Source organism: Sciurus vulgaris (assembly GCF_902686455.1).
Source record: "Sciurus vulgaris genome assembly, chromosome: 10".
In the NCBI taxonomy this organism is placed as follows: Eukaryota; Metazoa; Chordata; class Mammalia; order Rodentia; family Sciuridae; genus Sciurus; species Sciurus vulgaris.
This window is the reverse complement of record NC_136470.1, coordinates 85,044,775-85,072,120: the sequence shown is the minus strand read 5'-3', so window position 1 is coordinate 85,072,120 and position 27,346 is coordinate 85,044,775. Positions and strand designations below refer to the sequence as shown.

The following is a 27,346-nucleotide window of genomic DNA, read 5'->3' as shown; positions in this document are numbered from 1 at the left end:
AAGGAACTCAGGGCTGGACATAGAAGTTATAAAAGTAGGTTGCAGACTGTGTTCATAAGTGACAGGTGAGTGACATATCATTTAGTCCAAAGATATCATTTATGTAAAGACAGGCAGTTAACAAAATCATAGAATTACTGTTTTGTTCTTAAGTATGGTGATATTAGTCTAGATATATTGAAGAAAAAATTAAGAGTCCTTGTCTTTTAGAGAAAGATCTGAAATAATGGCATATGCAATGCAAGAGTGTCTGATACTTGCTTCAAAATAAGAAGAGTAGAAAACTTCTGAATGAAAACATGGGTGAGAATAAGATTAGCTGTGAATTGATAACTGTTGGGTACATGATTATTTCTGGTATTTAGTCTACATTGCCATATATCTAAATTTCCCTGTAAGAAGTATAAAGGAGGAAAAGAATTGTTTAAATGATTCAGTCTATGGTCTTGTTTCCTTTCTCCCAAATTTTGGGTTGGGGGAGATAAAGGAAGAAATGATTCATTCATTTGGGCATTATTTAAGTACTAGAAAATCTATAATTTAAAAAGACAGCTTGCCTCCTAGAACTTACAAGTTGGTACATTAGTGAAAATGAACAAAATATATGCCTTATGAAATACATTGAATGAACTACCTGCCAGGGGAAATAGGGATGGGAATGTGGCTTTCTATAATATGCATGGTCAATAAGGACCTAATCTGAAGGTGACACTTAGACAAAGACTTGAAGGAGAAGAGCAGGGAATAGACCATAGGGATTTCTTGGGGAGTATATTTTCATGTATAATGTTAATAGAAGAAACTTTTAATGGTATTGATCCATTGAAATTAGTAAGTTCCAAATCAGTTTTGATTCTAAACCTTTTAAATACTATTTCAAGTTTTGTGTCTTGCATGTATGTGCATATATATACATGTGTATACATGTGTCATATATGTGTGTGCGTGTGTGTGTGTTTGTGTGTGTATATATATATATATTTTGCATTTTTTGTAACCTAACACAAAGATCAGAAGTCAGTAATGACAAGAGTTCTATAGAGTTTACATTTAGTTTATGAAGCAGAACCCTTTGTAAATAAAAATATGATTGAGTTTCCTTACATAACCATCTTTAATAAAAAATTGTAAAAACCTGAGTTTGCTTTTATGTATCTTTGTTCTTATTTTGTTGGTGATGGTTCTTTGAATGTTGTTTAATATTCATAATTTAAAATTCACTTATTTGTTTTTCTTTTCTGGATTGTTATGAATACTATTCTGTTGCATTTTCAATCTTTACTTCTTTAAAGATTGCTTGACTTAGTGACAGAGACTTGCTTTTGAAAATTAGTTGAGCATCTTATCCTAGCTGTGTGATTTTTAAGCAGGTCACACATGGATCCAGTTTCCTCACAATTACAAACAGGTAAATATACCTATAAATACACCTACTTTTCACAATGAAATGACACAGTTGTATTTGAAATTGTTAAACTGAAATAGATAAAAAGATATTTTGATGTCATAGTAAATATTACTATGTGAAACTAATAATAGCAAGAATAATATTAAGGCTTTGCCAGTGGGTTCACAAAAAAAAAAAAAAAATCATTCAATTCATAAACACAGGATGACTTGCCATTTATTTCTGTCCTCCTTAATTTCTTTCATCAATATTTCATAGTTTTCATTGTAGAACTCTTTTATCTCCTGGGTTAAAGTTTATTCCTAGGTATTTTATTTTATTTTTAACTTTTATAAGTGGGATATCTTTTTCAGATAGTTTTCTTTTGCCATATTAAAAAAAAATTACTGTTTTTGTATGTTGATTTTTACATTCTGTGATGTGACTGAATTTTTAAGTTAATTCTAATAGTTTTTGTGGAGTCTTTAGGACTTTCTATATATGTGATCATATTGTCTGCAAACAGGGACAATTTGACTTCCTTTTTTTCCAATTTGGATGTTTTTGAATTCTTTCTCTTGCCTAATTGCTCTGGCTAGGACTTTCAGTTCTGTGTTGAATAGAAGTGGTGAAAGTGGGCATCCTTGTCCTGTTCATGGGGCTTTCATAAAATGACAAAAAGTCTCTTTCTGTGTGGACTTTGTTCTGAGGAATGTACTCAAGCCATGGCTTTGTTTTTGAAGAGGAAGGAAATAAACAAAAAGCCCGTTGCCATGTTGGCTTATGTTCTGTGTAAAACAGAAGGGAGGAAGATAAAAAATAGTGTAAGGTTTGCCAAATGGAAAGGACAAATCTGGTAGGGAGAGTGTTATTTTTGAGACTCTTTGTATGGAAAATTGTTGGAGAGTTAAAAAAGAAAAATGGACCTGCCCTTCCTTGGTGTAGTAGTGACTCGGATGTGCCAGTGGCTTGGGGCATGCCCACCCCACCTTTCGATATGAGCTGTGATAGTTGAAGCACATTTTTTTTCTCTCCGTTCTGGTGAAACCTCCTGTTGCCAAGTCCAGATTATAGCTGGTGGATGTGTGTTTTTATGTGCAACACTGTTTATGTTTCCAACCATATTTTCAGCTCAGAGCCAAAAGAATGTCTACTAAGTGTGACTATGAGAATTATAAGAGATTCAGGGCTGAAAGGGACCTTTAGATCATTTAGTCCTCCCCTGGCACCAGGCATCTAGATACGGATGGCCCTTTTAAGTATTAGCTGAATGAATTAATTTCCTTTTTTTGGCAATGAGAAAACTGAGAACCAAGGAAGTGAAGATCCTGTAGTTTCTGACAGAGCTTTTACTGGATTTGGCCTTGACCTTTGTACCAGATGGCCCATGCACTTGGTTTTGCTTTAGTTCCCTGTCAAGCTGTTAGACTCTGAGATGCAGAATAGGGGATACATGCTTTTATCTGGAAAGACTACTTACTGCTGGAGTTTTGCTTGGCATTCTGAATTTTTTTATTTTTAATTTAACCCAGGGGTGCTTTACCACTGAGCTACATCCCCAGCACACTCCTCCCCCTTTTAAATTTTGACACAGGATCTCATGAAGTTGCTTAGGGCCTTGCTAAATTCCTGAGACCGGCCTTGAACTTGTGATCTTCCTGCCTCAGCCTCCTGAGCCTATGGGATTATAGGTGTGTGCCACTGCTTCTGGCAACACTATATTTTTTATATATGCTATACACTTTTTTTTTTCTTTTGCAAAGGCCAAATAAGCAATTATTTTCAAGAATTCTTGGAGAGTTCTTGTTTCCATGGGAAAAGATGAATCTTGGAAAACAAACGAGGAATTTGGTTTGCTTTTCTGTCAGGACTAATTTGTCCTCTATGCCTGTGAGGTTTGGGTGATCCTTTAGCAGTTACATTATTCATTCATTTGTTCTTAATGCTTTTAGTGTAAATTAAGTAACTTCTTTACGTAGATCCCTATGCTAGGGATCCTAGCCTTTAAACTTGTCCTCAAAAGTCAGGGCCCCTACATCTCCAGTTGGTGGACTGAGTTAGCAGTGGTTGGTTGGCAATTTCATGTTATTTTTAGCTAGAGCATGGGCAGGTATTGCTTAGGGCAGTTACACAGGAGGAGGATTGTTTTAGTCAGCTATTTTGCTGCTATGATTAAAAGGACCCAACCAGAACAACTGAAGAGGAGGAAAAGTTTATTTGAGGGTTCACGGTTTCAGAGGTCTCAGTCCATAGAAGGCTGGCTCCATTCCTTGGGGCTCGAGGTGAGGCTGAACATCATGGTGGGAGAGGGTGACAGAGGGAAGCAGCTCACATTATGATGATCAGGAAGCAGAGTCCACTTGCCAGATACAAATATATACCCAAAGCCTCACCCCAATTCCTACCTCCTCCTGCCACACCCTACCACTTCAGTTGCCACCCAGTTAATCCTATTAGGGATTGAGCCACTCATTAGCGTAAGACTCTAACCCAGTCATTTCTCCTCCAAACTTTCTTGCATTGTCTCACATGTGAGCTTTTGGGGGACACCACATCTAAACCATAACTAGGATGTCTCAAACAATTTCAGGTTTGTGAGAGAATCAGAGATCACACATTCAAGTCCCTTTCTATTGTTACCTTTTTTTTTCTATATAAACAAAATATTTATGGATGTCCTGTAAGTATGACAATGTGAGGTGTAAGGAGATGGATTAGGTATAGTGCTTAGAATCAAGACTTGAAGATCTCTCTCTCCAGGCTTGAAGATCTCTCTCTCTCTCTCTCACACACACACACACACACACACACACATTTAAATGAAGACATTTCATGGCAAATTGTGCCTCAGTCATGATGCTTTGATCAGAAGCACAATCTAAGTTCTGTATTCGTGATAGGGGAAATAAATTAACTATGATTGGAGATATGCAAGTAGGATTTTTAGAAACAATTTCAGATGAACTAAACTTTGATGATTAGGTAGGGCCAAAATTTTCAGATGGAGGAATGGATTTTTTTTTTTAAGCAATGAAGTAAGAATAATAAAAACACAGAAAAAGGAAATCACAAAGTCAGTGTGAGAGGCATTGAACTTCCAGCTGTGGAATTTACTTTTGTCTAAAAGTACTTGCATTTTAATGCAGGTGTTTGTTATTATTTTAAATATAAAGGTGACACCTTCAGTCTGTTGTTAGGTGCCGAGCAATGCTATTAACATACCATAAAACAAGATGTGTCATACTGGCAGGAAGACCCATGCAAACAGTTCTGAGTTACCTGCTTGACTTCTATGAGATCCTTGGGAACTTACCTACTGAACATGATGGCTTCACTTTCAGGTGTCAAATATTTAACCTCCTCTTTCTATGATAATTTTGCTGTACTTTCTCCATGGTGTCCAGTTAATGACTCACAGCGATGCCTCTCTTGCTGTGGCCTGCCCTGCTGTCTCTATCTCAGAAAACCAGCTATTTTTGTCCTTTGCTGGTTATTTGAAATGTTAAATTTTCTTCTTATGGGATCGAAATTTGTCCTTTTAAGGTTTCCTTATACTGATTTTCTTCCCATCTTCTTAAATAATGATGCACAGTCAAAGGAAGTGTCCAACCAGGACAGAGAGAGGTGGGTACTACGTTCCTCAAGGAATTGGTCAATAAAGGTACAAGAAGAAGGTGATTTTTCTAAGAACAAGGTGAGAACAGAGTAACATAAGTTATGCCTAGAATTAGTGAAAAAAAAAAAAAAGTAAGTGAATTCTCTGACATAATTTATTTTTAAAGTTATACTCCCCAAATTTAAAGGCAGTTCAGTCCCATTCTTGTGGAAACAGTCTGAAGTTCATATATGTGTATGGTGAAGGGTGGCTCATAATCATATTTCTACTTACCCATTTTACACATTTTTTTTTTTTTACGCATTTCTGAACATTAAGAACTCAAGTCTGCTGCCCTGACTGCTTTTATTCAGAAATGCACAGAAAGAGGCAAGCTGAATTGGCTTTATATGGTTTGGACAAGTCTTATCATAAAGGGCGTTTCTTCTATTGGCTGGCAGTGAGGTGTGGAAGGAAGAGGCTGGGTATAAAAGGAGATCCAGGCGACTGTGACTAGGAGTGAAGGCAGTGGTCTGTTGCCAAAGCAAGAACAAAGTGGTCAACAAATGATTGAATGCACTCTGAGATACTTGTCCTTTCTTGCACTGAGAATGCAAGTATATCTTGACCTGTGAGAACATACCTAAGGAATGATTAAGATGCTTATTTCTCCATGGCCCTTCACTTGGTTCCTTTTGGATGAGCAAGCTCTAGTTGATTTGTAGTTTGCCATCCTGGCAGCAACAGTAGCAGCAGCAGTGGTAGCAGCAGCTTGCATTGCCATGATCTTCTACTTTTATGGTTCTTGTATGTAGGTCAGCGTTTGTTTAGCAAGACTGGACTGGTCTGCTGGTATGCTGCTGGCTCTGGCAGTGTGACTTCCTCGAAGTGAATATCAAAGTTTTCCTGTTTGCTTTTTACTCTGAATCATCCTCTGGGTATTCAGATGAAAAGAGAGGGAAATTTTGGTGTCTGTACTTGTCAAAATGTCTTTCTCTGACAATAGCACGTCTAGAGTCAATAAGGGGGTGTTCCAGTGTTCATTTAGAATGTTGAACTGTTTTCATGGAATGGGTATTTTACTTCTTCCCCTCTTTCTCCTCTTCATCTTCCCCCTGCTCCAATTTTTTTCTCTGCTTCTCCTTCTCTTCTTCCTCCTTTTGCAGTGTTGGGAATTGAATCCAGGGCCTTGTGTATACTAGGCAAGCTCTCTACGACTGAGCTATGCTCCCACCCCTTTGCCTTCTATTTTTTAAAAAATTTATTGAAAGTGGTAAAGCTTTCCTGTGATCGATAGCGGAATATGTGTGTACATACACACCCAACCTTATCAACCCAATTACCATAAAGTAATTCTAGGACACATTCTTTCTTTCTGTGTGAAAGATTAATCATTGTACAAAGAATGTCTCATGGGGAAATCCTGTCGTACACTGGGATAACAATGAGGTTAGCTCTGCTTTAGCTCCTCAGTTTCTGGGTAGGAAGTAATTTCCTACACTTGCATATTACAGAAACTTTCCTTTGCCCAACTTAAGCAAAACTGCAGATGTTTATTTTTGAATCCTTGGAAGTTTTTATGCCATTTTGTCTGTCTGATTAAATCTAAGTGGTTACATCAAGGATGAAATATGTTTATTTCATTGTTGTTTTTTTCTTTACTGATGAAAAAGTGATGCATGTTTTCAACTTGTAAAAAGTAATATAAGTGAATAAATAATATAGATTCAATGTTTTCAAATGTTTCTTTATGAAGGAAAAATTATGATCTGCATATATGCCCCCATCTCCACTACTCAACAGATGATGTTGAGTGGTATTCTTCTCTCTTCCTCATCCCAAGTGTTATTAAAACAACAGAGTAACTCACCAGCAGTTTAAAAGTGTGCCTTTCCCCCCTGGAAAGCAGTGTGGAGAATCCTCAGAAAACGTGGAATGGACCCAACTTTTGACCCAGTTATCCCACTCCTTGGTTTATACCCAAAGGACTTAAAATCAGCATACTACAGTAACACAGCCACATCAATGTTTATAGCAGCTCAATTCACAATAGCTAGATTGTGGAACCAACCTAGATGCCCTTCACCAGATGAATGGATAAAGAAATGGTGGTATATATACACAATGGAATATTACTTAGTCATAAAGAAGAATAATATTATGGCATTTGCAGATAAATTGATGGAATTGGAGAATATCATCCTAAGTGAAATAAGCCAATTCCAAAAAACCAATGGCTGAATGTTTTCCCTGAGAAGTGGATGATGATATATAATGGGGGTGTGGGGTGGGGGATGAGAGAAGAATGGAGGACTATGTAGAGGAAAATAAGAGGGAGGGGGTATAGAAAATGATGGAATGAGATAGACATCATTACCGTATGTACATGTATGATTACACGAATGGTTGAATCTACAATGTGTACAACCATGGAAACAAAATGATGTACCCCATTTGTGTACAGTGAATCAAAATGCAGTCTAAAAAAACAAAACAAAACAAACAAACAAACAAAAAAATGAGTAGTGGGACAAGAATGGGAGAGGGGAGGGGAAAGGGGGAATCATGAACTGAAATTGATTTCCATGCATGTCTGAGTTAGTTGGGATGAACCCAACTACTATGTATAACTATAAAGCTCCAATAACAATTTTTGTTGAGTATGTTGTAATATTTTCAACTTTGTAGGAACCTATTTTGGGGGATGGGGCAGTATTGGGGATTGACCCCAGAGCACTTTACCACTGTGTTATAATCCTTGGTTCTTGTTATTTTTTTTTTCATTTTAAGACAGGGCCTAAGTTGCAGAGCCCGGCCTCAAACTTATGATCCTCCTGTGTCAATCTCCCAAGTAGCTGGGATTACAGGTGTGCGCCACCTTGTCTGCTTTGAACACCTTTATTTTAAGAATCATTTCGCATGCTAAATTGTACAACTACATTAGTAATTGTTGAATCATAACTTTTACTTATTATACTTTTTTGTTTTTCTTTTTCTTGTATTCATCATCCAGATTTTTTCCTTTTATGTTCAGCTTTTTTCAACTATAGTACTTTTATTGAATTTTACTTAATGTATTTTCTGAGTCTTTGAATATCACAAAATGACATATTTTCTTCCATATTGTTTGGCTTCAAGTAGAATTGTAGGACCAAATTTGCCTTGCCTTAATATTCTATAATGATTTTGAACTATCTTTTATTATAATTTACTAATAAGTACTTGTAGGTGAGAGATCTGATGCCATTCTCATTCCTTTTGCAATTTAGTAATCTTTTCCTTTTGATCTTTAAGCTGTATTTGTGGGACTCAGTAGTTCTATGCTGTGTCTACCCCACTATTCCCACTCAGCATTCAGTGACTGGTTGATCTGAGAGCCATGATCAACTATCTTTAGCTAAGGGAAAATATTCTTGTGTTGTTTGGGAAAAGCATTTTACTCCTTCATTTGCCGCAATAATTAGCTTTTAGACTGTTTATTTATGTATTTATGTATGTATTTATTTATCTTCTCTTTTCATATTCTTTATTGGTGCATTATAGCTGTACATAACGTTGGATTTGTTGTTACATAGTTGTACATGCACACAATATTAATTTTTAAAAAGGTATTAATTCTATAAATGATGTAAAAAACAAAAAAGCTACACACCATTGTTTCAGTAATACTTTTATAATTTTTCATATACTTACCTTTAATAAAATATACCTCTCCCCCCTTTTTTTCTTTCTTCCTTTCTTTCCTTCCTTCCTTCCTTTTTTTGTAGTATTAGGATTGAGGGTCTCACATGTGCTAGACAAGCACTCTGCCACTGAGCTACATCCCTTTTTAAAGTTTTTTTTGGAGTTAAGTTCTTCCTAGTTGCAAGGTCAGGCTGTCCTTGAACTTACCATCATCCTGCCTTGGCCTCTTGAGTAGCTGAGGAAGGTGTGCACCACCGCAAGCTGTCTGACAAGTCTATTTCTTGGCTTTCAGTTATTGTCTAGTGACCTTTCATTTCATCCCTCAGAACTCATATTACCGTTTCTTGCTGGAAACATCTAGAGGGAACAAACTCTCTGATCTTGTTTTTCTGGGAATGTCATAATTCCTTCCTGACCTTTGAAGGACATTTTTATTTATTTATTTATTTGGTCCCAGAGATTGAACCCAGGGGTGCTTAACCACTGAGCCACATCCCCAGCCCTTTTTATTTTTATTTTGAGACAAGGTTTCACTAAGTTGCTCAGGGTCTCGCGAAGTTGCTGAGGCTGGCCTCAAATTTGTGATCCTCAGCCTTCTGAGTTGCTGGGTTTACAGACATCCCTTTGCAACCAACTGAGGGACTTTTTTTTTTTTTTTTAATCTGGTATAGGATTCTTTGTTGACAGTTTCTTTCTTTTAGCACTTTGACTATATCAGCCTCTTAAATTTCTGATGAAAAATCTGCAGATAATATTATTAAAGCTCCCTGTATGTGATGAATAAGCACCCTCTCTTGCTGCTTTCAAAATTTTTTGACTTTTTCTTTCTTCCAACAGTTTCTTAGGTGTCTCAGTGTTTGCCTTGTATTGTCTCAGCTTCAAGCTTCTTGGGAAGGCTTTGTCCATTTTTTTTTTCCCCTCAAATATTCTTTCTATTCGTCTTTCTCTCATTTTTCTGAAATCCCACAGTACATGTATTAGTCAGTTTCAGGTACTTCCAGTGTCCCATAGGTACCTTTGACACTATTTGGTTGTTTTCAGTTTTTTCTTTCTATTTCTGAGACTTGATATTTTGCATTGACTAATTTTCAAGTACCCCAACTGTTTCTTCCGTGTTCAAATTTATTTTGAATTTCTCTTGTGAATTTTTCTTTCAGTAACTATAATCTTCACTCCCAGAATTATTAGGGTTTCTTTTTCTTTCTCTTTGTTGATATTTTCATTTTGTTGATACTTAAACAAAAGTTTTCCCTTTCTTTAGTTCTTTGAGCCTCTTTAGGATAGTAGTTTTAAAGTCTTTGTCAAGTTGAACACCATCAGGTCTTTCTTGGGGACAGGTTCTATTGGGTTTATTTTTATTTTTTGCTCTGAATGGGCTATACTTTCTTTTATTATTTGTGTTTAGTGATTATTGTTATTGTTGTCATTGAAAAAAATGTATATTTATATCCAATCAGGTGGTAAATCTGGAAATTAGATTTTTCCTTTTTCATAGGCTGTGCTGCTTTTTATCTCTGTTTCTCTCACTTTCTGCCCCCTTCCCCTCTATGCCTAGAATCAACCTTAGGTGGAAAGTTAATATTTTAGGTGTTTTTTGATCCTCTACCTTTCCCTGGACACGTGTGGTAACTGTCATTTCCTCCATATATGCAATTTTGAATGTCTTAGTCATCAGTGTTTGGCTCCCAAAACAGGAAAAAGTGAAAGATACAGGGAAAAAGAAAGGGGATGACTACTTATGTCCCCTAGAAATCATGTCAGTCAAGTGAGACGGGCAACAACATTGGCAACTGCCTCCTTTTCTTCGTGTTCTTGATTAGAAGCAATGACCAATGATCAGAGCACAGATCCCTGATATTCAGAAGACAAGGTTTTTTTTTTTTTTGCCCACCCTGGCTCCTGTGGGATATATGCAGGCTGCTTCAGGAACACAGACACGGTTGCCTGCTAAGGGATTGAGGGATGGGGGGTGGATTGCTGCTCCTGTTCCAAGAGCTGAAATTGACCTAAATCAACCAGTTTACCATCTAAGAATTTCCCCTGTATGGTGGAAGCTTTCAATTAACTCCAGCGTTCCAAAATAGTTACATCACAGAGACTCTGCTAGTGCATTGGAATGCAGTGGTTGTCTGGGTGGGGAGACAGATTTCTGTTCCTTCCTCTGTCGCCATATTCCCAGAATCTCTTTGTCCTCTTTTGATTTTCACTGAACAGAGCTTCCTTGATTCCTCTCCTGCATCTGATTATGTCCCCCACCCTTTCTCTTTAACTAGATTTCCCTTTTCCCTTCCTGTCCCTATATTTAGGTGTCCACTCTAGATCTCCCTTTGCCCTTCTGTCTTCTCTCAGGAGAAGTCAGAATTCTAACCTTGGCTGATCTGATAACTGGAATTAGCTTTGACTCTTGGCATGGTTTTGTCCTTTGATAGCAGTTATATTCCCTATCCATAGGTTAGTTCCACAAGGAAAGCCAGTTCAGAGTGTCTTAGACACTATTCATCATCTTCTTCAGTTAGAAGTACCAGCATATTTTCTTGTGTCCTGAAGTGCAAATTCTGTGCTCATTGTTGATAGGATTTTCTTTTTAAGTATATTCACCACCAAGGACTTTTTGACTTGAAAATCCCTCATAGGTTTGCTCCAATTTGTTCTTGCGCATCATCTTAACTCCTTCCTGCCCCAGATCACAGATGACTCATTGTCTTAATTCTGTCTTTTTCACATTCCAGCTGCATATCTCTAACAATAATTCAAAATTGTTATTTTTTCTTATGGATGTTTATTGCCTAACACATTAAATTTCTTCTCTTGGTTGAGCTTTCAGACCTCCATGACCTATCTCACCCTGCACAACTTATCTCCCAGTCTTCTCCCTATATAATCTTGCTCTTTTGAGGAGGTCTTCTTTGTTAGTTTCATATGCAGAGTTAATTTTCCTGTGTCTTTCTTACTGCCTGAAGCATCTTCTCTTAAGTGGTCAGTAATCATTCATTTTTAAACGGTCCTAAGTCAGTTGCCACTGTCTTCCTCATGTGTGCCTGGCACTTTTGGCTCATTCTGGCACTTCTGGCTCATCCTGATCCTTTTCTTCTCTGCATTCCTTACTCTTTTGACTGAGTAGTGTGGTATAGCAACATGAGAGCAAGGTTTAGTGCCAAGAAGTTCTGTTCTGTTCTTTGCCAATGTGTTTCCCACCTTCACATGCTAAATGGGAATGTTAATAGCAGTTTCATAGAAATTTATTTTGAGAATTAATTAAGATAATGAATATAGTGTATCTAGTAATATCTGGTTCATAGTGAAGTCTGCTATGAATGAATCAGTTGATAGATAAATCAGTTAATGCTGTTTGATTTTCCTGCCATTTAATATATGCCTCTTTGTAGAGTGATGAAATTATTTCATGTACATTAATCTTCCCACCAGATTGATTTTCATAAAACAAGAAGCACAAAATAACATGGCAGAGACCTGTGAAGATCATTTAATTTCACAAATCATAGAGATTGAGATTCGAATAGTCCTTATCCAGGCAAAAATTCTTGTGGTAAAGAAACTGGAACCCAAATTTCATGAGTAAACTATTCAAGGTGACATAGTTACTAGGAGAGCTGTACCCCAACCACAATTAGAGGTTTCTAGACTTCTAAACGTGTACTCTTTCCATTACCTTCTTGTTAATTTTCCTGTTATCAATTGCCTAAAGTTTGTATCACACTCATATTCCTGCATCACTGATAGTCCTTATCGATGTAGAGCAGCTATTAGGTTGATATTTGTGCACTGATTGATTGCATCATTTTTTTACCTTGGCGACAGGCATTCTCTGGGAATAAACTGTGGTGAACTTAGCATATGTATCACCTTTTTGGATGCTCTTGACATTGTCGTAAGCATGCAGAGGGTTCAACATGTACCATTTCTGTTCTCTGTGTCAGGGTGTTGGGGAAAGGAAATGGGAGAGGAAGTTATATACATCTTGAGCAAATCAGGCTTTTCTATTTTTAGTCCTTGCTACTGTTTGGAAAGTACAGCCCTGTTCATGGCAGTCTGGCATGTGTTTCCTTAGTGCCATTTCAGAAAAGGGGAAAAATAAATATGGGAATTTTTTTTTTTTTTTTTGTAGTGAAAATAGTTACTCAGTGAAATCACACGTTTCCCCCTTTTCTCTTGATGAAACCTCAAACCAACTAAGCACAGATTCCTCAACCTCAGCTATGCATGTCACAGCCTCATGTCGAACAGGACACTGGAGTCAGCAAAATGTAGTCTAGCAAGATATGCTCTGGTGCTTCAGCAAAACAGTGGGTAGGGAAGGCAGGGCTAGGAGTGGCGATGTGGTTGGCTTGACCAGCACCAGATTGATGCCCTGTGGAGAAACTGAAGCCAGAGCTAGGTAGTCCGACATGTAGCATTGGTACCCTTTTCTTTAGCTGTTCCTTTGCCCGACTCTCTCTCCTTGGTGAAATTCTCCCTGTCTTATATCCACTCCACCAATTACAATAAATGCATGACTTCTCTTAAGTAGTTATGATGACACTTGGGGGAATTTTTCTAATCTAGGACTATATTAACTACTATTAGGGAACAACAGAGGGACTTATCCTGGTGAACACAATCTGATCTACATTTAGGATTGCTTTACTAGAGTAGGACATGACCAAGCAGAAGAGGGAATGATAGCAGGGATTGGGGTCAACCTCAAAGTCCATGGGGGCAGATGAGGCCTGAACTGAGGTACTGCCCATGAACATGGGGAAGGGTCATTCAGAAAGGAGGGGCTTTAGGAAAGGGAGGGGTCCAGGATGCTTTGCAGGATTTTGACTTTATTCAGGGGAGATGATTTTTCTTCCTGTCTTGGTGTTTATCAAATGGGAAGATCCTCTGAAAAATCAGGAACTCTGAGGCAAGTATGATGTGAACATTATTAGAGGAAATATTGATTATAACAAATATTGCCCTCATTAAGGAGAGAGAATATACATACAGTCAACCTACATAAGCAGCTCTGCTTTGATAAAATTGTGGGAGTAGGGTAAGAATAATGCATTGCTCTAATTAATGCTAATTTGTGGATACTGCTGTATTGTTGTCATTGTTTTTTAATTGAATATGTATTAAGCTCCAACAGGGTGCTATGAATAATACCAACTTATAGTTGATTTATTAGAACACTCAGTAGACTTTATAAATACCAATAAATGGAAACTCACAGCACCCCTTGTAGGTGGTAAACATCTTTGCCATTTCTACAAATGAGGAGAAGTGAAGTCGATTGCGTTTGCTCTTCTGGCACTGTGGGTGAGAACACAGAACTGTTGAATGAGAGAAGTATTTTCCCTGTTCCTGGGAACTAGGTTAGAACACATTACTGAAGAATTCTTAAATGTGTTCAGAGTTGTGGGATTGTAATTAAATTGTTCCAGTTGTTGTTAGCACTTGAATTAACAATAGGCAGATGGATTTTAGGCCCGCAGATTTCAAATTTATTGTAGAAAAGAACTGGGGATGGGACAGAAGGTTTATTAAATGCAGATGACTAGGCCCCACCTTCATGTGTTTTAATTGTTAAATCAGGAGGGTGGAAAGCTAAGACTGGCCCCTTTTAATGGACATCTCAGATGCTTCTGTCTGCAGAGGATGCTCAGCTTCCCTTTGATACCCCAACTTTGCCTTATTATAGGAACTTCCTTTGACCACTGAAATCTAGAGTAACCTTGAGATCAAAACTTTTCATTTCATAGTTGGAGGGTCTCCTAGAAATCACCTGGTGTGATCTTGTCATCCTCTCTTTTAGGGAACTACCATCAGTGAACATTTGCAGAAGACCTGCTGCCTGCTTAACATTCTAATGGATATTTAAATACCAGTCCTTGCCTTCACCTGGTCTTAAAGATACCTTTGTGGGGTTGGTATTATATTCCCGTTTCATAAACAGAAACTGAAACTAAGAGTTTACGACTTGGTCAAACGTCATGCTTGTTTAAATCCTTTCTGTTTAAATCTAGTAGGCCCTACATTTCACTTTAAGTTTGAACCACAGATGGAAAGATTTGCAGCACCAAAAAAGTTTGAATATGGCTGTAAATCCTGCAGAACTGGTTTAAGTATGACATATTTTAAAAAAGGCATTCATGTAAAAATGGTGGAGAGGTGGGGAGAAAAGTGGAATGGACAGTTTAGCTTTTTGTTATGCCTTTATTGTGTGTCTTGTTTCTTTTTATATGGACTGGGGACTGACGTGACCGTAGGTGAAGAACAGACCTTTAGTTATCACTTGACTCTGCACAGCCAATGCAAAAGGAAACGTTTGTCAGAAGAGACTAGAATGGGGCATGAGCAGAATTGTGGAGGAGAGAAAGAATTTTTAAGTTAGAACAAGAATAGTGAGGTTGAGACGACATCATTCCTTGCAGCCTTTAGACTTTTTTCAGCCTCCGTCTAGTGAAGCGACAGTCTTGTTACAGCAGTCTGTTAATCTGCAATCCTGTGTTCGAAGGTGGGGATGTTTGTGAGATCTAGCCCTGCTTGTTTCTGGTGTTGTGGAATCACATTCATTCCTGATCACAGTGAGATCAATAATTTCCCGATATGCTTCTATACTCACTTTTTTATCAATGGCAACCTTTGTCATAAAAATAGGAATTCCTGCTGAGTGTGTTAATGTAAATTGTCTGTGCACTGCTTAAAATATATGTGATTCATACCCAGTGTTTGTTCCCACATCAACACTAAGTCCCAAGATACAATTACCCCTGCCCACTCTCTCCTTCGTCATGGTGACTGTGTTTATCCTTTAGATATCTGTACCTTGGACCAGAGCCGAGCTCATTCTATGCCTAGGGTCTATACACCTGAATGATCTGATTGCAGCTGACCCTCTGAGTCTGCACTTACTCTGTTTGTACCTCAAAGAACACTTGTATTTGCCAAGTGCTCTCCGGCGTTGCAGAAATCCTCTTGTGTCTTTATGCTCATGTAGTAAATTTCTTAAATATGTTTTCTCCATCCAAGGTCTTCTCAACTGTCACTGCACCCTTGTAGCTCACTCTCCCCAATTTCTCCATTTAGCTGCTCTTTCTTCTTCCTCTCTTTTTTTTCTCTAACATCTTATGCTTCATATATTTACCCACATGTACTCTGCCTTCTAATGTGGCTATTTTTGGATAAACTAGCCTCTCTAATGCAGCCTTTTGCACTTGGAGGGCAGAGAATCACTGATTTTCCTTCCCTTCCTGTGTCCGTCCTTCCTTCCTTCCTTCCTTCCTTCCTTCCTTCCTTCCTTCCTTCCTTCCTTCCTTCCTTCCTTCCTCCCTCCCTCCCTCCCTCCCTCCCTTCCTCCCTCCCTCCCTCCCTCCTTCCTTCCTTTTCTTCTTTCCTTTTTCCCTTTCTTCTTTTCCTGATCTTCTGGTTCTTCTATTCTTAATATTTGATAAATATTTATGGAAAAGTGAATAAAAACTATCCTAAATGGGGAAGTAGAAGATGAAAGAGAATGTTGGCTCTTGCCTTTTTAATTATAGTTACAACCATGACCTAGTTCTTAGTAACCTAAAGTGCTCGTATGATCTCGGTTTGAAGCTTACAGGCAGGTCTGTTCCCCTTCTTCATTTTCAGCCTGATTATCAAGCAAAATGCTAGAGCTTTGGAACAAAATGTTTGGGTCCTAAATTCTAATTCTTCTGTTTCCTACATGAGTGTCCCTAGAACGTCATCTTTTCCTTTCTGATCTTTGTTTTCCTCTTTTGTTAAACAAGGTGAATAACACCTTCCAATCTCTAGGAATGCTGGGCAAATGCAGTGAGATGTTCGTAAAGTGCTTTTCTAAACTTAGACATTCCTCTACTAACAGTGGCAGTGCAGAAGGAGACAAGGGCCCCTTCCAGGTTCCCAGTGTGACTGTGCCCCAGGCTGAGTGTGGAGAACTGTTTAGCTGGCGACACATGCTGCTGGCTTGTAGGATCTTTACCAGAACTGCCTTGAAACAGGAAATTTGGCCAAGGGATAATGATGATTGGATTGAGGATGTTCATAATGGAACTGATGCATCTTTTCTCATTAGAAAATATGATTCCTGAGAGTTCAGATAATTTCCCCATATCTTTTCCATTCTAAGGTGTAGCGTGTATTTTGAAGATTCCTCTCCTGTTTGCCCAAATGCTGTCACTCTCACCTTTCTTTCCATTTCCACTAATCAGCCAGTGACTTTCAAAACAGTACCTGTTTCCTTTCTATAATTGTTATCAATAGCTCTATTTTTGAAAGGAGTATGTCAGATTCTATCTTATTAGTTTCTGTTCAATAGGTTTTGTCTTTTCGATGATCAAAATAATGTCTAAACTAAATAGAAATAGAGTAATTTGGTTCCAGTAAGGGGTGAGAAGTGAAGAAAAAAATACCAAAAATGTAAATACTTCAAGGCCTTGTAATATCAGATAGGTTGCATTTATGTGAATGTGTTAGAATAACAGTACTTTTTTTATGGGAAGAAAACGGAGAGAGCAAGTCCAAACCTCTCATTTTACTATTGAGAGGCTCAGAGAAGGAGACTCATTTGCTCAGGGTTACCCTATGCATCCATGGCAGAACCAGAGCAAAATACTGAGTTTAGTGCTCCTCTGCTCCCTCTGCTTACACATCCACTTCCCTGTCCACCACAGAGGATGCTGAGATTATACTGGGTAGATCACACATCCACCATCACGTCTCTGCATCAGCACTCCTAAATATTTGTTTATATTATTCTGACTTTGACCCACGTTTCTTAGGAGAAAATTCCTATACTAAGTTCTTACACTGACAACACATTTTGAGTTGGATGACTGGGTCTAGGAAAACTTGATCCAGGTCTTCATGTCCCATGGTTATCACTTGACTGTTCGATCTTTATTAAATCATTTAGGCTTTCTGGTCCTTCATTTCCTTTTGGTATAGATGGAAGCAGAGGCCCTTCCTGACTCCAGTGTCTTTGTATCTAAGTCATTCTGATTTCGCCCTTCTTGTAATTTCTCTACTACTTATTTATATTGCATTTTGAAGAGGCTTAAAGATGGACTCTTCTCCTTCTGGAATTTTGTTGGTTTGTCTCACCAGTGAGACTGAAAATCTGTGGACAATGCCATGTTTCCTGACTTCCATGGGTTATCTTATCTGGAAGATGGAGTGAGAGTAACTTTCCTATTTATTTCATGGATTCTTAAGACAGCCAGTTAAAGTAGTGTACAAGGTATTACTATAAGAAGATGTTTCAGGGTAGAAGGTATCAAGGTTTTGCTCCTCTTTCAGAATCTTCACTCAACTATTATCTCAGACAAGGTATATCATGTCTTTAGTTCTATTACCTCACGAACCTGATTTCCTTTTTCTGTGCTAATCATTATAATCACTTTCCCAGCATCCTTCATCTGCATATCCTGATCGATGGTGCTTGGTACACAGAAGCAGAGCCACAGATGTTTACAGGAATTTCTCACCCGGACATCCATTTGGAAGGCCTCCCCTTTGTTTTACAGCTCTGGCTATATAACATGGAATGTTTGGCATCGGAACTCAACACTTGTTCTTGGTTTACTACTTTGGTAACATTTTGAAGGGTCATTGAAAGGGTTCAAAGGAGAAAAGGTTTGAGAATGATGTGCTAATATATAAAGTTAATGTCAAACTTCTAAGTATCCAAATGTTGGGAAATATGTGAAATGGCTTTTAAAATGTATCATACTCCAACTCATTAGACCCGTGTTACCAAAATGCAAAACAAGAAAACTATCTTCCTTGAAGTTTTAAAATAAAGTCAATAGCAAAATTACCTGTCATGTTTTATTTTCTACTGCACTCTGCCATAAGGATGAAAAATATTTTAGTAACACTGTTTAATTTATAGGTTCAAAAAATTATTGTGCATCCTCCTCATTCTCCCAGCTATGAAAGTTTCCTTAATGAAAAAGCCAAGGTATCTTTTCTCTTTTAAAACTCATATCTACTAATTGTATTCTTTCATGTTAACTGTGTTATGTAAAGGATTCTTGGGAAAACATTGATGATTACTGGTGATTTTATGGGTCTCTCTCTCTCTCTCTCTCTTTCTGTGTGTGTGTGTGTTTCTCTCCCTGTGTGTGTGGATTGAGTAGCTAGGTGACTGTCAGAGACCAATTTCTTCATGTGATCTTGGTGTGAGTCATCCACAGCTGTGGTCCTCAAGCTCTCTTTCATAGGCATATGTCAAGGTACATCACTGGCAAAGGTAGGAAGGACCCTGTCTGTGGAAGCCTAGGCTCCCTCTACTTGTGCTTGACTCAAAGCAACTTTTTATGTTTCAAATAATGAAGTTCCATGTATGATTTCACTTTCAAGAGATGGCTCTGCTGCTTAAAAAGGGGGTGCTAAGTACGTATTCTGTTGTCAAATAATGTCTTGAGTGTTCTATTTATGGTCCTTATTGATGGAGAGATTGATAAATATGTATTGTTATGTGTTATTATATAGCTATTCTCATGCAACTTGGCCTGTGTTTTAATAGTAAGAGGGCTTTAAGAATATAGTTTAATGTTATTTTTATTTTACAAGGTTTTTCAATATGGTAGAAATTATACATGGGTAGGTAAAGTGAAAAGTGAAGTTTTTCTTTCTTGCTTTTTGTTTATTTAGTTTTTACTTTCTTTTCTGAATAGAGTAGTGAGCAATGGGACTGCAAGTGTCTACATACTCAATACAAACCCAGTTTAACCAATTTGACTTAAATGCTGAGGTGTCCTCACTCTGGTGGGTTTGGTCCTGTTGACAGTGAGCACCAAAGATAACGGCAGGCAAATTATAGAATGTCATTATAGATTTGAATATCATTGGAGGTAAATAAAAGAGGACCTGTAAGGTTCCTATCCCTCCTTTTACAGAGGTAATAGATGAGTTTCCCGAAGGGAAAGTAACAAACAGTTTGATGGTGTCACAGATAAACTTGGCTTCCTACTGTCTTCACTGTGAAGGAGTGGCCATGTGCTGGTTGCTCCAGTAGGTTGATTTTGTAAAAGAAAGGCACATGGAGCATCTCTGAATAATGGAGTGAAACTTAAGGATTCTGTAGATGACATTTGACATCAGGGTCAGAGACACATGTGTGACTGGATTCTTGGCCATCTTTCTTTCTTCTCTTTTTTTCTCTCTCCCTTCCTCTTCATCCTCTTCTCATTGTCAATTCTTTTTTTTTAAATTATTTGCATACCCACTCTTCTCCCCTCTCTAATGATAGAATTTCTATTTCCTTGTATGTTTTGATTCTTAATAATTAGCCATGCACATCATCCATTTAGTTGTTCATGGCCAAAGCTCATCCCTGTGGCAGTTTTGTTACGTGTTTCTCAGTTCAGATTTATAAGAGGAGGATTATTTGCCTATCTATCTTCTTGTCACAGACTAAAGATTAGGTTCACTAGCCTGATTATGGACCTTTGGTCAGATGTCCAGCCTTGGTTGTGTGGGCCTCAGTGTTTTGAATTGGAGTCAATGGTCCAAAATATTAATCTTTCAGCAGCAAGGGGAGGATGTAAGGCGGTTTCCTTTAAAGGGGATGTGAGTGGGCCATGTATTATCAACTCTGTAAATGTTGGGCCTGAGAAGGATGATGTGATAGGGAATATAAAGGGAAACAAACAAACAAAAAAAGAATTGAAGCTTTCCCAAACCCGGTGATCAGGTTCTATTTGATGATTTTTGCTTTAAGTATACTAGGTCTATGAAAAATTCTGTCTTCTGATGTTACCTTCTTTTTTTTTTTTTTAATTCAGTGCTATGTTCTCAGTTGTCAAGCTGTGATTTCACATTGAATCTTAAAAATGCTTTCTTTATTATGAATTCTACTGTGTTTGCTCCAAAGATGGCTTTTTGAGACACCTTTTACCAGTGCCCTTAACCTGTGCAGTTGATGAACTTGAATTGTAAAGAGATTTAAGTTTAGTGTTGCTTGTACATGAAAAATGTTGAATTGTATTTCTGTTAGCTTCTTAGGAAAGGGAATTATTTTTATTTTTAAATTTCTTTCTCCTCGACATGTAATGACAACAAATCTCAAAACATAGGGTATTTGATATTGCTAGTCACAAAAGGTAAGTAATGTCAGCCACTATCTGTAATCTCTATCAGGCTGAGGAGCAGGCATTTTTTAGACTGCATACTACTTAGCACAGACAAAGAGCAGTGTGAGAGAAGAGCCATTCAGACAAGTGAACGGTGAGTGTTAGGCTATGATCATTGGTATCATAGAAGAATAGAAAAAAATTAGGTGATCAAATCCGTAGGATTATCAGTAATGTCCTCAAAGAGACATTTGATGAGACATAATAAGCAGGTTTTTGGAAAGGTGAGCACTTAAACTAAATAAGTGGGAAAAGGATACACATTCTAACATGAACTAAGGCATTTCTCCCTCACCAATTTCCAACATTTTGAGTCTTATTCAATAAAGTGGTATTTCTATTAGGTAAGTAGATCATATTTGTTATAATCCTCATTTATGTTTGCCACCTGTCTCAATAGTACCAGAGATAATGTGAGAAGGCTGGTCATATTATATATCATGGCAATTATAATAAGTAGTAATATTACTGTCCAGATCTCTCTTACCCATTATTTGGATTATCTATTGGAATTTTTGTAACATAATTAATAATCTGATATAACATGGACTGTTTCTAAGACAAAATTATATATTCACTTTATACACTCTCTATCTCTTTCTCAAAGTTTCATTTTATTAGAAATCCACTGAGAATAGTTATTCACAAAGTTTGGTCCTCAAATCAGTATCATCAGTATCATCTGTAAACTTGGTGGAAACCAAAGTTCTGGGAACTTACCCCAGATGCACAGAATCAGAAACTCTGGTGAGTAGAGACTGATGAATCAAGCCTTGCAGATTCTTCAGCATACTCTACTGCTTGAAAACGACTAATCAAGGTGTATGCTACTCAAAGTCAGTTCCTGGCACCACTGCACATGTTAGAATGCATAGGAACCCGGTCTACTGAAGCCACTCAGCAGCTGACTTTTGACCAAAAGATGTATAATATAATTATATACTCAATTGACTATCAGCGAAAGCATTTATTTTGAGATTATGTAGCTAACATTTATCAAATACTTATTTTGTGAAAAACAAAAATAGGCTAGGAGCCTGTGCTAAATTAGACTATGAAGATATGTCACTTCAGTGTGTGATCTTTGGTTCAATTTTGAATGGAAGTTACTGTTATTAGATGAAAAAGATTACTGGGACCAATGGTGAAATTTGACAATGCATACATGTTAGATATTACTATACCCACATTAAATTTCTAGGATGGGATAAAGGTATTGAAAAATTAGAAATCTTAATATTTATAAGCTGAGATGTGCATGGGCAGAGAGGGGAGATTTCAGAACATTTTACAAATGTTTTAATTGTAACAACAAAAATAATTTATATAGATACAGAGCAAGTGTGGGAAATTGTTTGTTATTGGTGAATCCGGGCAAAGGGTATGTGAGTGAAGCTTATTTTCTGCTCAATCAACTTTTTTTGTGAGATTATTTTGTTAACAACATGTCTGAATATGAAGAATAAAGAAGTAAATACAAATATTCTTCCATGCCTCATTACTGGTACCCAATGTATATTACCTTGAGTTAGTGGGTTAGCAATATTCTGGCTAAAATATGATCCATCTGAATTCAGACTTTTGGAAATAGCCTACATATAATATAGACTATTGAAATATTTTGCTTTTGTACTGTACATTTTGGTTTGGGGCCTTTGTTTTATATTCTATTGTTATGTAATTATAGTAGAATCACCTTATAGCTCTGAGTGGCTGAGAATTATGACTTTTTCCAAATCATAATAAGCCCCAGATATAGTTTGGTGAACTTTTATCTTACATACACACACATACACACGAATATATATATGTGTATATATATATGTATATAAATACACAGTATATATATGAATATATATACATATATAAATATATTTATATGTATACATTTATATGAATATATATATTCATTTCTTCCAGGAATACACATACATATGTGTATATATATACATATATATGTGTATTTATATATTCATATACATTTATTATGTATGTATTTATATATGTGTACGTATACACACACGCACACACACGTGTGTGTGTATTCTGGAATGAATAAAAATATGTATCCTATCAAATAACATTTTATGAATGGCTTATTCATGGGGATTTGTGATTGGTAGTGGAAACATAGTCATTGCCTATCTCTTTTGACCCACCTTTCATTCAACATCCATCGTTATATACCAGCATGGCCACAATGACGAGCTCTGCACAGGTATGACCTGGTATCACCTGTCCTCAACTGTAGTACTTTTCAGTCACTTTCCATTGTGGGCTTTTTCTGCCAGCCTTCTATGTTTTAGAACAAGTATGAGAGAGTTTAAAACTTGGTAGTAACTCTAAACCAATAGAGAACTATAGCTTAAGAATAAATATCTATTCCTTCACCCGTCTCAGGAGAGAATCTGAGGAACATTTGACAGGACCTGACCTCAGAGGGTGGCAAGGAGGATAGAGCCCTAAGTGCCCACATTGCTGACCAGCTCAACACTACACACTTCAGTTGGCTTTTTCCCTTCTCTGCTTAACTCTGTATTCCCTTAGTACTACTTGGAATTGATCTTCAAAATAAATATCCTATGTGCTAGCTTTTGATACAGGCATTTTGTTTGTTTTTTTAATAGAACCCTGACTTAGACAATGGACTATTTCTAGTTATGTTTGAAGAGGGTGGGAATTGTTAGACTCAAATAAGGTGGTCAATGTAATACTGTGTGATTACCTAGAGAAAACAGTAGACAAAGAGACAGGAGAGTCTTCTTTGTTCTTATCTGGTCTCCTTCAGGTCATTTATCTATCAGGTGACTGGCAGAGCTGCAGAGATGGTGAGTTAAGGGGAAGATGTTGGTACATATGTAGGATTCTGCTAGTTGGTTATAGGACTGTGGTTCTTGAATAAAAGCATAAAGTGTTAAGAATAGCAATACAGCCCATAAATCTAAAGGTACTTAGAGAGTAGATGAGAGTTTGAAGAGAAGGGTTGGTGCTGGAACTTGGGCAGGACTTCAGTTATTTGAACTAAGACATGAAGTAGAGACTTGAACATGAGAAGAGTCCTATTCTTATTCATACTGGGGATTAAAATGTAGGAGCAAAGCTATTTTTATAAAGTCAGATAGGGCAGCTGTGGGTGGGGGAGGTTTGTTCAAAATTCCACAGCACTCAGCTTAAACTTGTTAATAAATTGCATCAACCTAATCTGAGAAACTGCAAATGTGCAGCAAGCAGGTAGTATAAGGAGGCTGGAAACCAGTTGAAGTCTTACAAGCGTGGGCTGGTTGCATGCCATAATTACTTGTTTCATTGTATAGCTCAGAGACTTTTGAGTCTCTGTGGTTAGATATCCAATAGACTTAGGGCAAGAGCAGTTGATGTACTTTCTACTGCAGTCAAGAACAGATGTTGAAGTCCTGATTATACCCTGTCTCTTGGCTGATACCCCTAGGGAACACTTAATGGATGATGCTTCCCTTAAGAAGAAGAATAATTAACAATAGCTATATTATTTCTATTAATTTATAGTTACTGGTTGCTACAATTAATGCCATTTATGAAAATCATCATAATTATGGCACTTTACAATTTACAGAGTATTTTCCCATCCATTTTCTTATCTGAATCTTGTAATATCCCTCTGGCATGGGCAGGGCAGGTGATGTTCTCTTCATTTTGCAGATGAAGAAACTGTGGTCCAGAGAAGACCTTAGCCAGACTCCAATCCAACTGTCCTGGCCAACATATTATGCTACCGATGGGTATTCAGAAATTCACTTATTGAATTCATGTTTCTGATAAAATTTTATGTCTACACACAAGAAAATAAAGTTCACCTGATTCTCATTTGTCTTCCATTTTTCTTCCCAGTGTCTTGCCTTTCTTGGACCCAGTGACTAAAGTGTTCATTTGCATTTTTAATGTTAAAGGGGACTTTATTTTTATAATTCCATGATGTTTCATAGTTATTAATGCCCTTTGGGATAAAGATGGAATTTTCTTGGATATAGGGATTAGCAACTTGAAAACATCTATTTCTGGGACAGAGATCCACTGGCCTTAAATTAGTCAGACTAGAATCTCAGGCTCTGAAAAAAACACAACCAATCTATTACACCACTATTTTTTTTTTTTTTTTTTTTTTTCATTTTTGGCTGAGGCAAGGGAGGTGAGTCTCCTCAATGTCACAAGCCCAACTTGAAATCTGTGTTATCCAGGCTCACACACACACACACACACACACACACACACACACACACACACACACACACACACTGGCATGCACACACAAATGTGCATACACACTAAGACTTTTTGTCTCCTTTTTTATGTAATACACTTGAGCCTCCACTGCTTCCTGTTATATCTTGAGCTGCATTTAGTCCAATGATGTAGATAGGAGAAAGGTTTCTGGCTGGACCTATGGCAAAATCATTATTCATTACATTATTGATACCCCAATACTCACTAAACACTTACTTGGGTCAGGCCACTGAGCAAGATTCTGGGGAAGCAGTGAGGAGAAAACCAGACAAAGTCCTTGCCCTCAAGAAACTTTCTTTATCTTCCTTGGAAGAGATTAATCATCAACAGAGAAGTGCACAAAAAACATAGTGCTTAGATGGTGCCACATATTAATAGAATAGTTAATTTACCAGGGCAAGGCCATAGAGTGACGTAGCAGCTCATAATGATATATGCAGAGTGAGAAAATCGCAAAATGGCTACTTAAGCCCTATGATAAGAGGCACTCTGTTTGAAGAAGTCTCAGAAACAGGGATAGCAGATTGCCTTAGGAGGCAGATGTCCATCCAGGTTTGGCTACCACTTCACAGGAAGCTGAGGCTGTCTGCCTGCCTTGGATGGCCAGGTCCAGGAGGGTTTCACTCCTGCTGGCTGAATTCACAACAGGCTTACAGGTGCACCAGATCCCATTAAGTACAAAGACAAACAAATTCCAGGACTCAGGGAGGCTGGCTTGGTAAGATGTAGTAGGAAAAAAGGAGCTAGTGTTCTTAATAAGCAATGCCATTATGCATTGTGCCTAATGTCACATATTCTCTCAAACAACTGATTTACTTCAAGCATTGTAGGTTTAATGGTAGCCTGTCAGGGCACCAAACTTTAGTTGTTGTTACTAAGGATATTCTAGATGGTTGGCTAATGCCTTTTCTAGACTCTTGCTGGCATGAGACACTATCCTGACATTTGTGCTCCTTTGAGAAGTCCTTTTTGGTTCACTGGATGATAATAGCTGCCCATTGTTTCATTTCTCCTGGGATGCTAAAGGTGAATTTTGAGTGATGAACTCTTAGACATGCATCAGGCATGATCATTATCTCATTGTCAACTTAAAAGATTATTTTACCTCATCCTGCTTCCAAATTCTGTATTCACCTCACTTCATATCTCCTTGCCTTGAAATTTAGGCATATCCTTTACTTGTTTTACCCAGTCCTGATCACAATTCTTGGCAACATCCTTTGGTGCTGTTATTGCCCCAACTCTCGTCCTATTGATACTGAGTGTGGTGTCTGGGGACACCAACTCATAAAATCCATAAATCCCTGACCATCCTCACTGCTCATTGTGCCTGCTTCTTCTTCAGCCTGTCACCAGAGCCTGCATAACCTCTTTTAGTTCATGTTGTAGGTGCATTGCTTGGGCCTTGCTGTCTGTCTCTCTCACATACACACCAAGTAGCCACTGAACCCTGATACCCAAACTCTTTCCTGCTTTCATGTCTTCAAGTGCTGATTTTTCTTCTGGACTGTGATTCTCCTTTCCTTGCCCATTACTACTCCAATAAAATATTATTCTGTGCCCTAGTTTATGAATGCAAAGAGCTTGAGATAGAAATTGGCCTGTTTCTGAAGTGCAAGGATGAGGACATTAATTTCCATTACTTTTATACTTATTATGTCTAAAATAATCATATGACCTTAGAAAAAAAGCACCTCATTTTTGTTTTAGTTTTATGTCAAAAGGGATAATTCCACCCCAGCCCACCTCAATGATTTAATGAAAAACTTAAAAAAAAAAATTAAAAATTCATCATGGTGTCGGAAAAAAAAAAAAAAAAACTTGGAAAAACACACAGTGCAAGCTTGATTGATTTGAACCCATAAGGCTATCCATGGAAATTTATTTATTTTTAATGTGCATGTTGTTTTTAGCAGGGAAATCCTGGAGGCAAGACCCTTGAGGAGAGGCGTTCCAGCCTGGATGCAGAGATCGATTCCTTGACCAGCATCCTAGCTGATCTCGAGTGCAGTTCCCCCTACAAGCCTCGGCCTCCACAGGTGAGTGCTGCCCATGTCGTCTGTCCACATGGCCAGCCACAGGTGTTCCCTCTGCTCCATCATTCTTCTTTAATCTTCTTAGAGTCAGTGGTCTAAGTTGTCTTTTTACTTAATACCAATGTGTGCTAGTTAACTGACAGAAACTTCTGATTTTTATTAGTAATTTCCTTTAAAATAACACCCCTAATTTTATACAAAAGTATTACTGAAAAGTAAGAGTCTCTGTATGCCATTGCTTTGTTTTCTAGCTTTACCA

The 27,346-nt window shown here is 37.6% G+C and overlaps 1 protein-coding gene across 20 annotated transcripts in view; it reads left to right on the top strand.

Moving 5' to 3' along the window:
* LPP (LIM domain containing preferred translocation partner in lipoma) overlaps positions 1–27,346 on the top strand; it is a 655,110-nt gene that overhangs the window by 285,418 nt on the left and 342,346 nt on the right. For 19 of the 20 annotated variants that reach the window (XM_079155229.1, XM_079155218.1, XM_079155217.1 and 16 more), the window contains one exon: positions 26,965–27,090. In XM_079155229.1, the coding sequence (XP_079011355.1) occupies positions 26,965–27,090 (126 nt within the window). The remainder of the gene's footprint in view (positions 1–26,964; positions 27,091–27,346) is intronic. The other variant, XM_079155216.1, reaches the window with a different exon arrangement.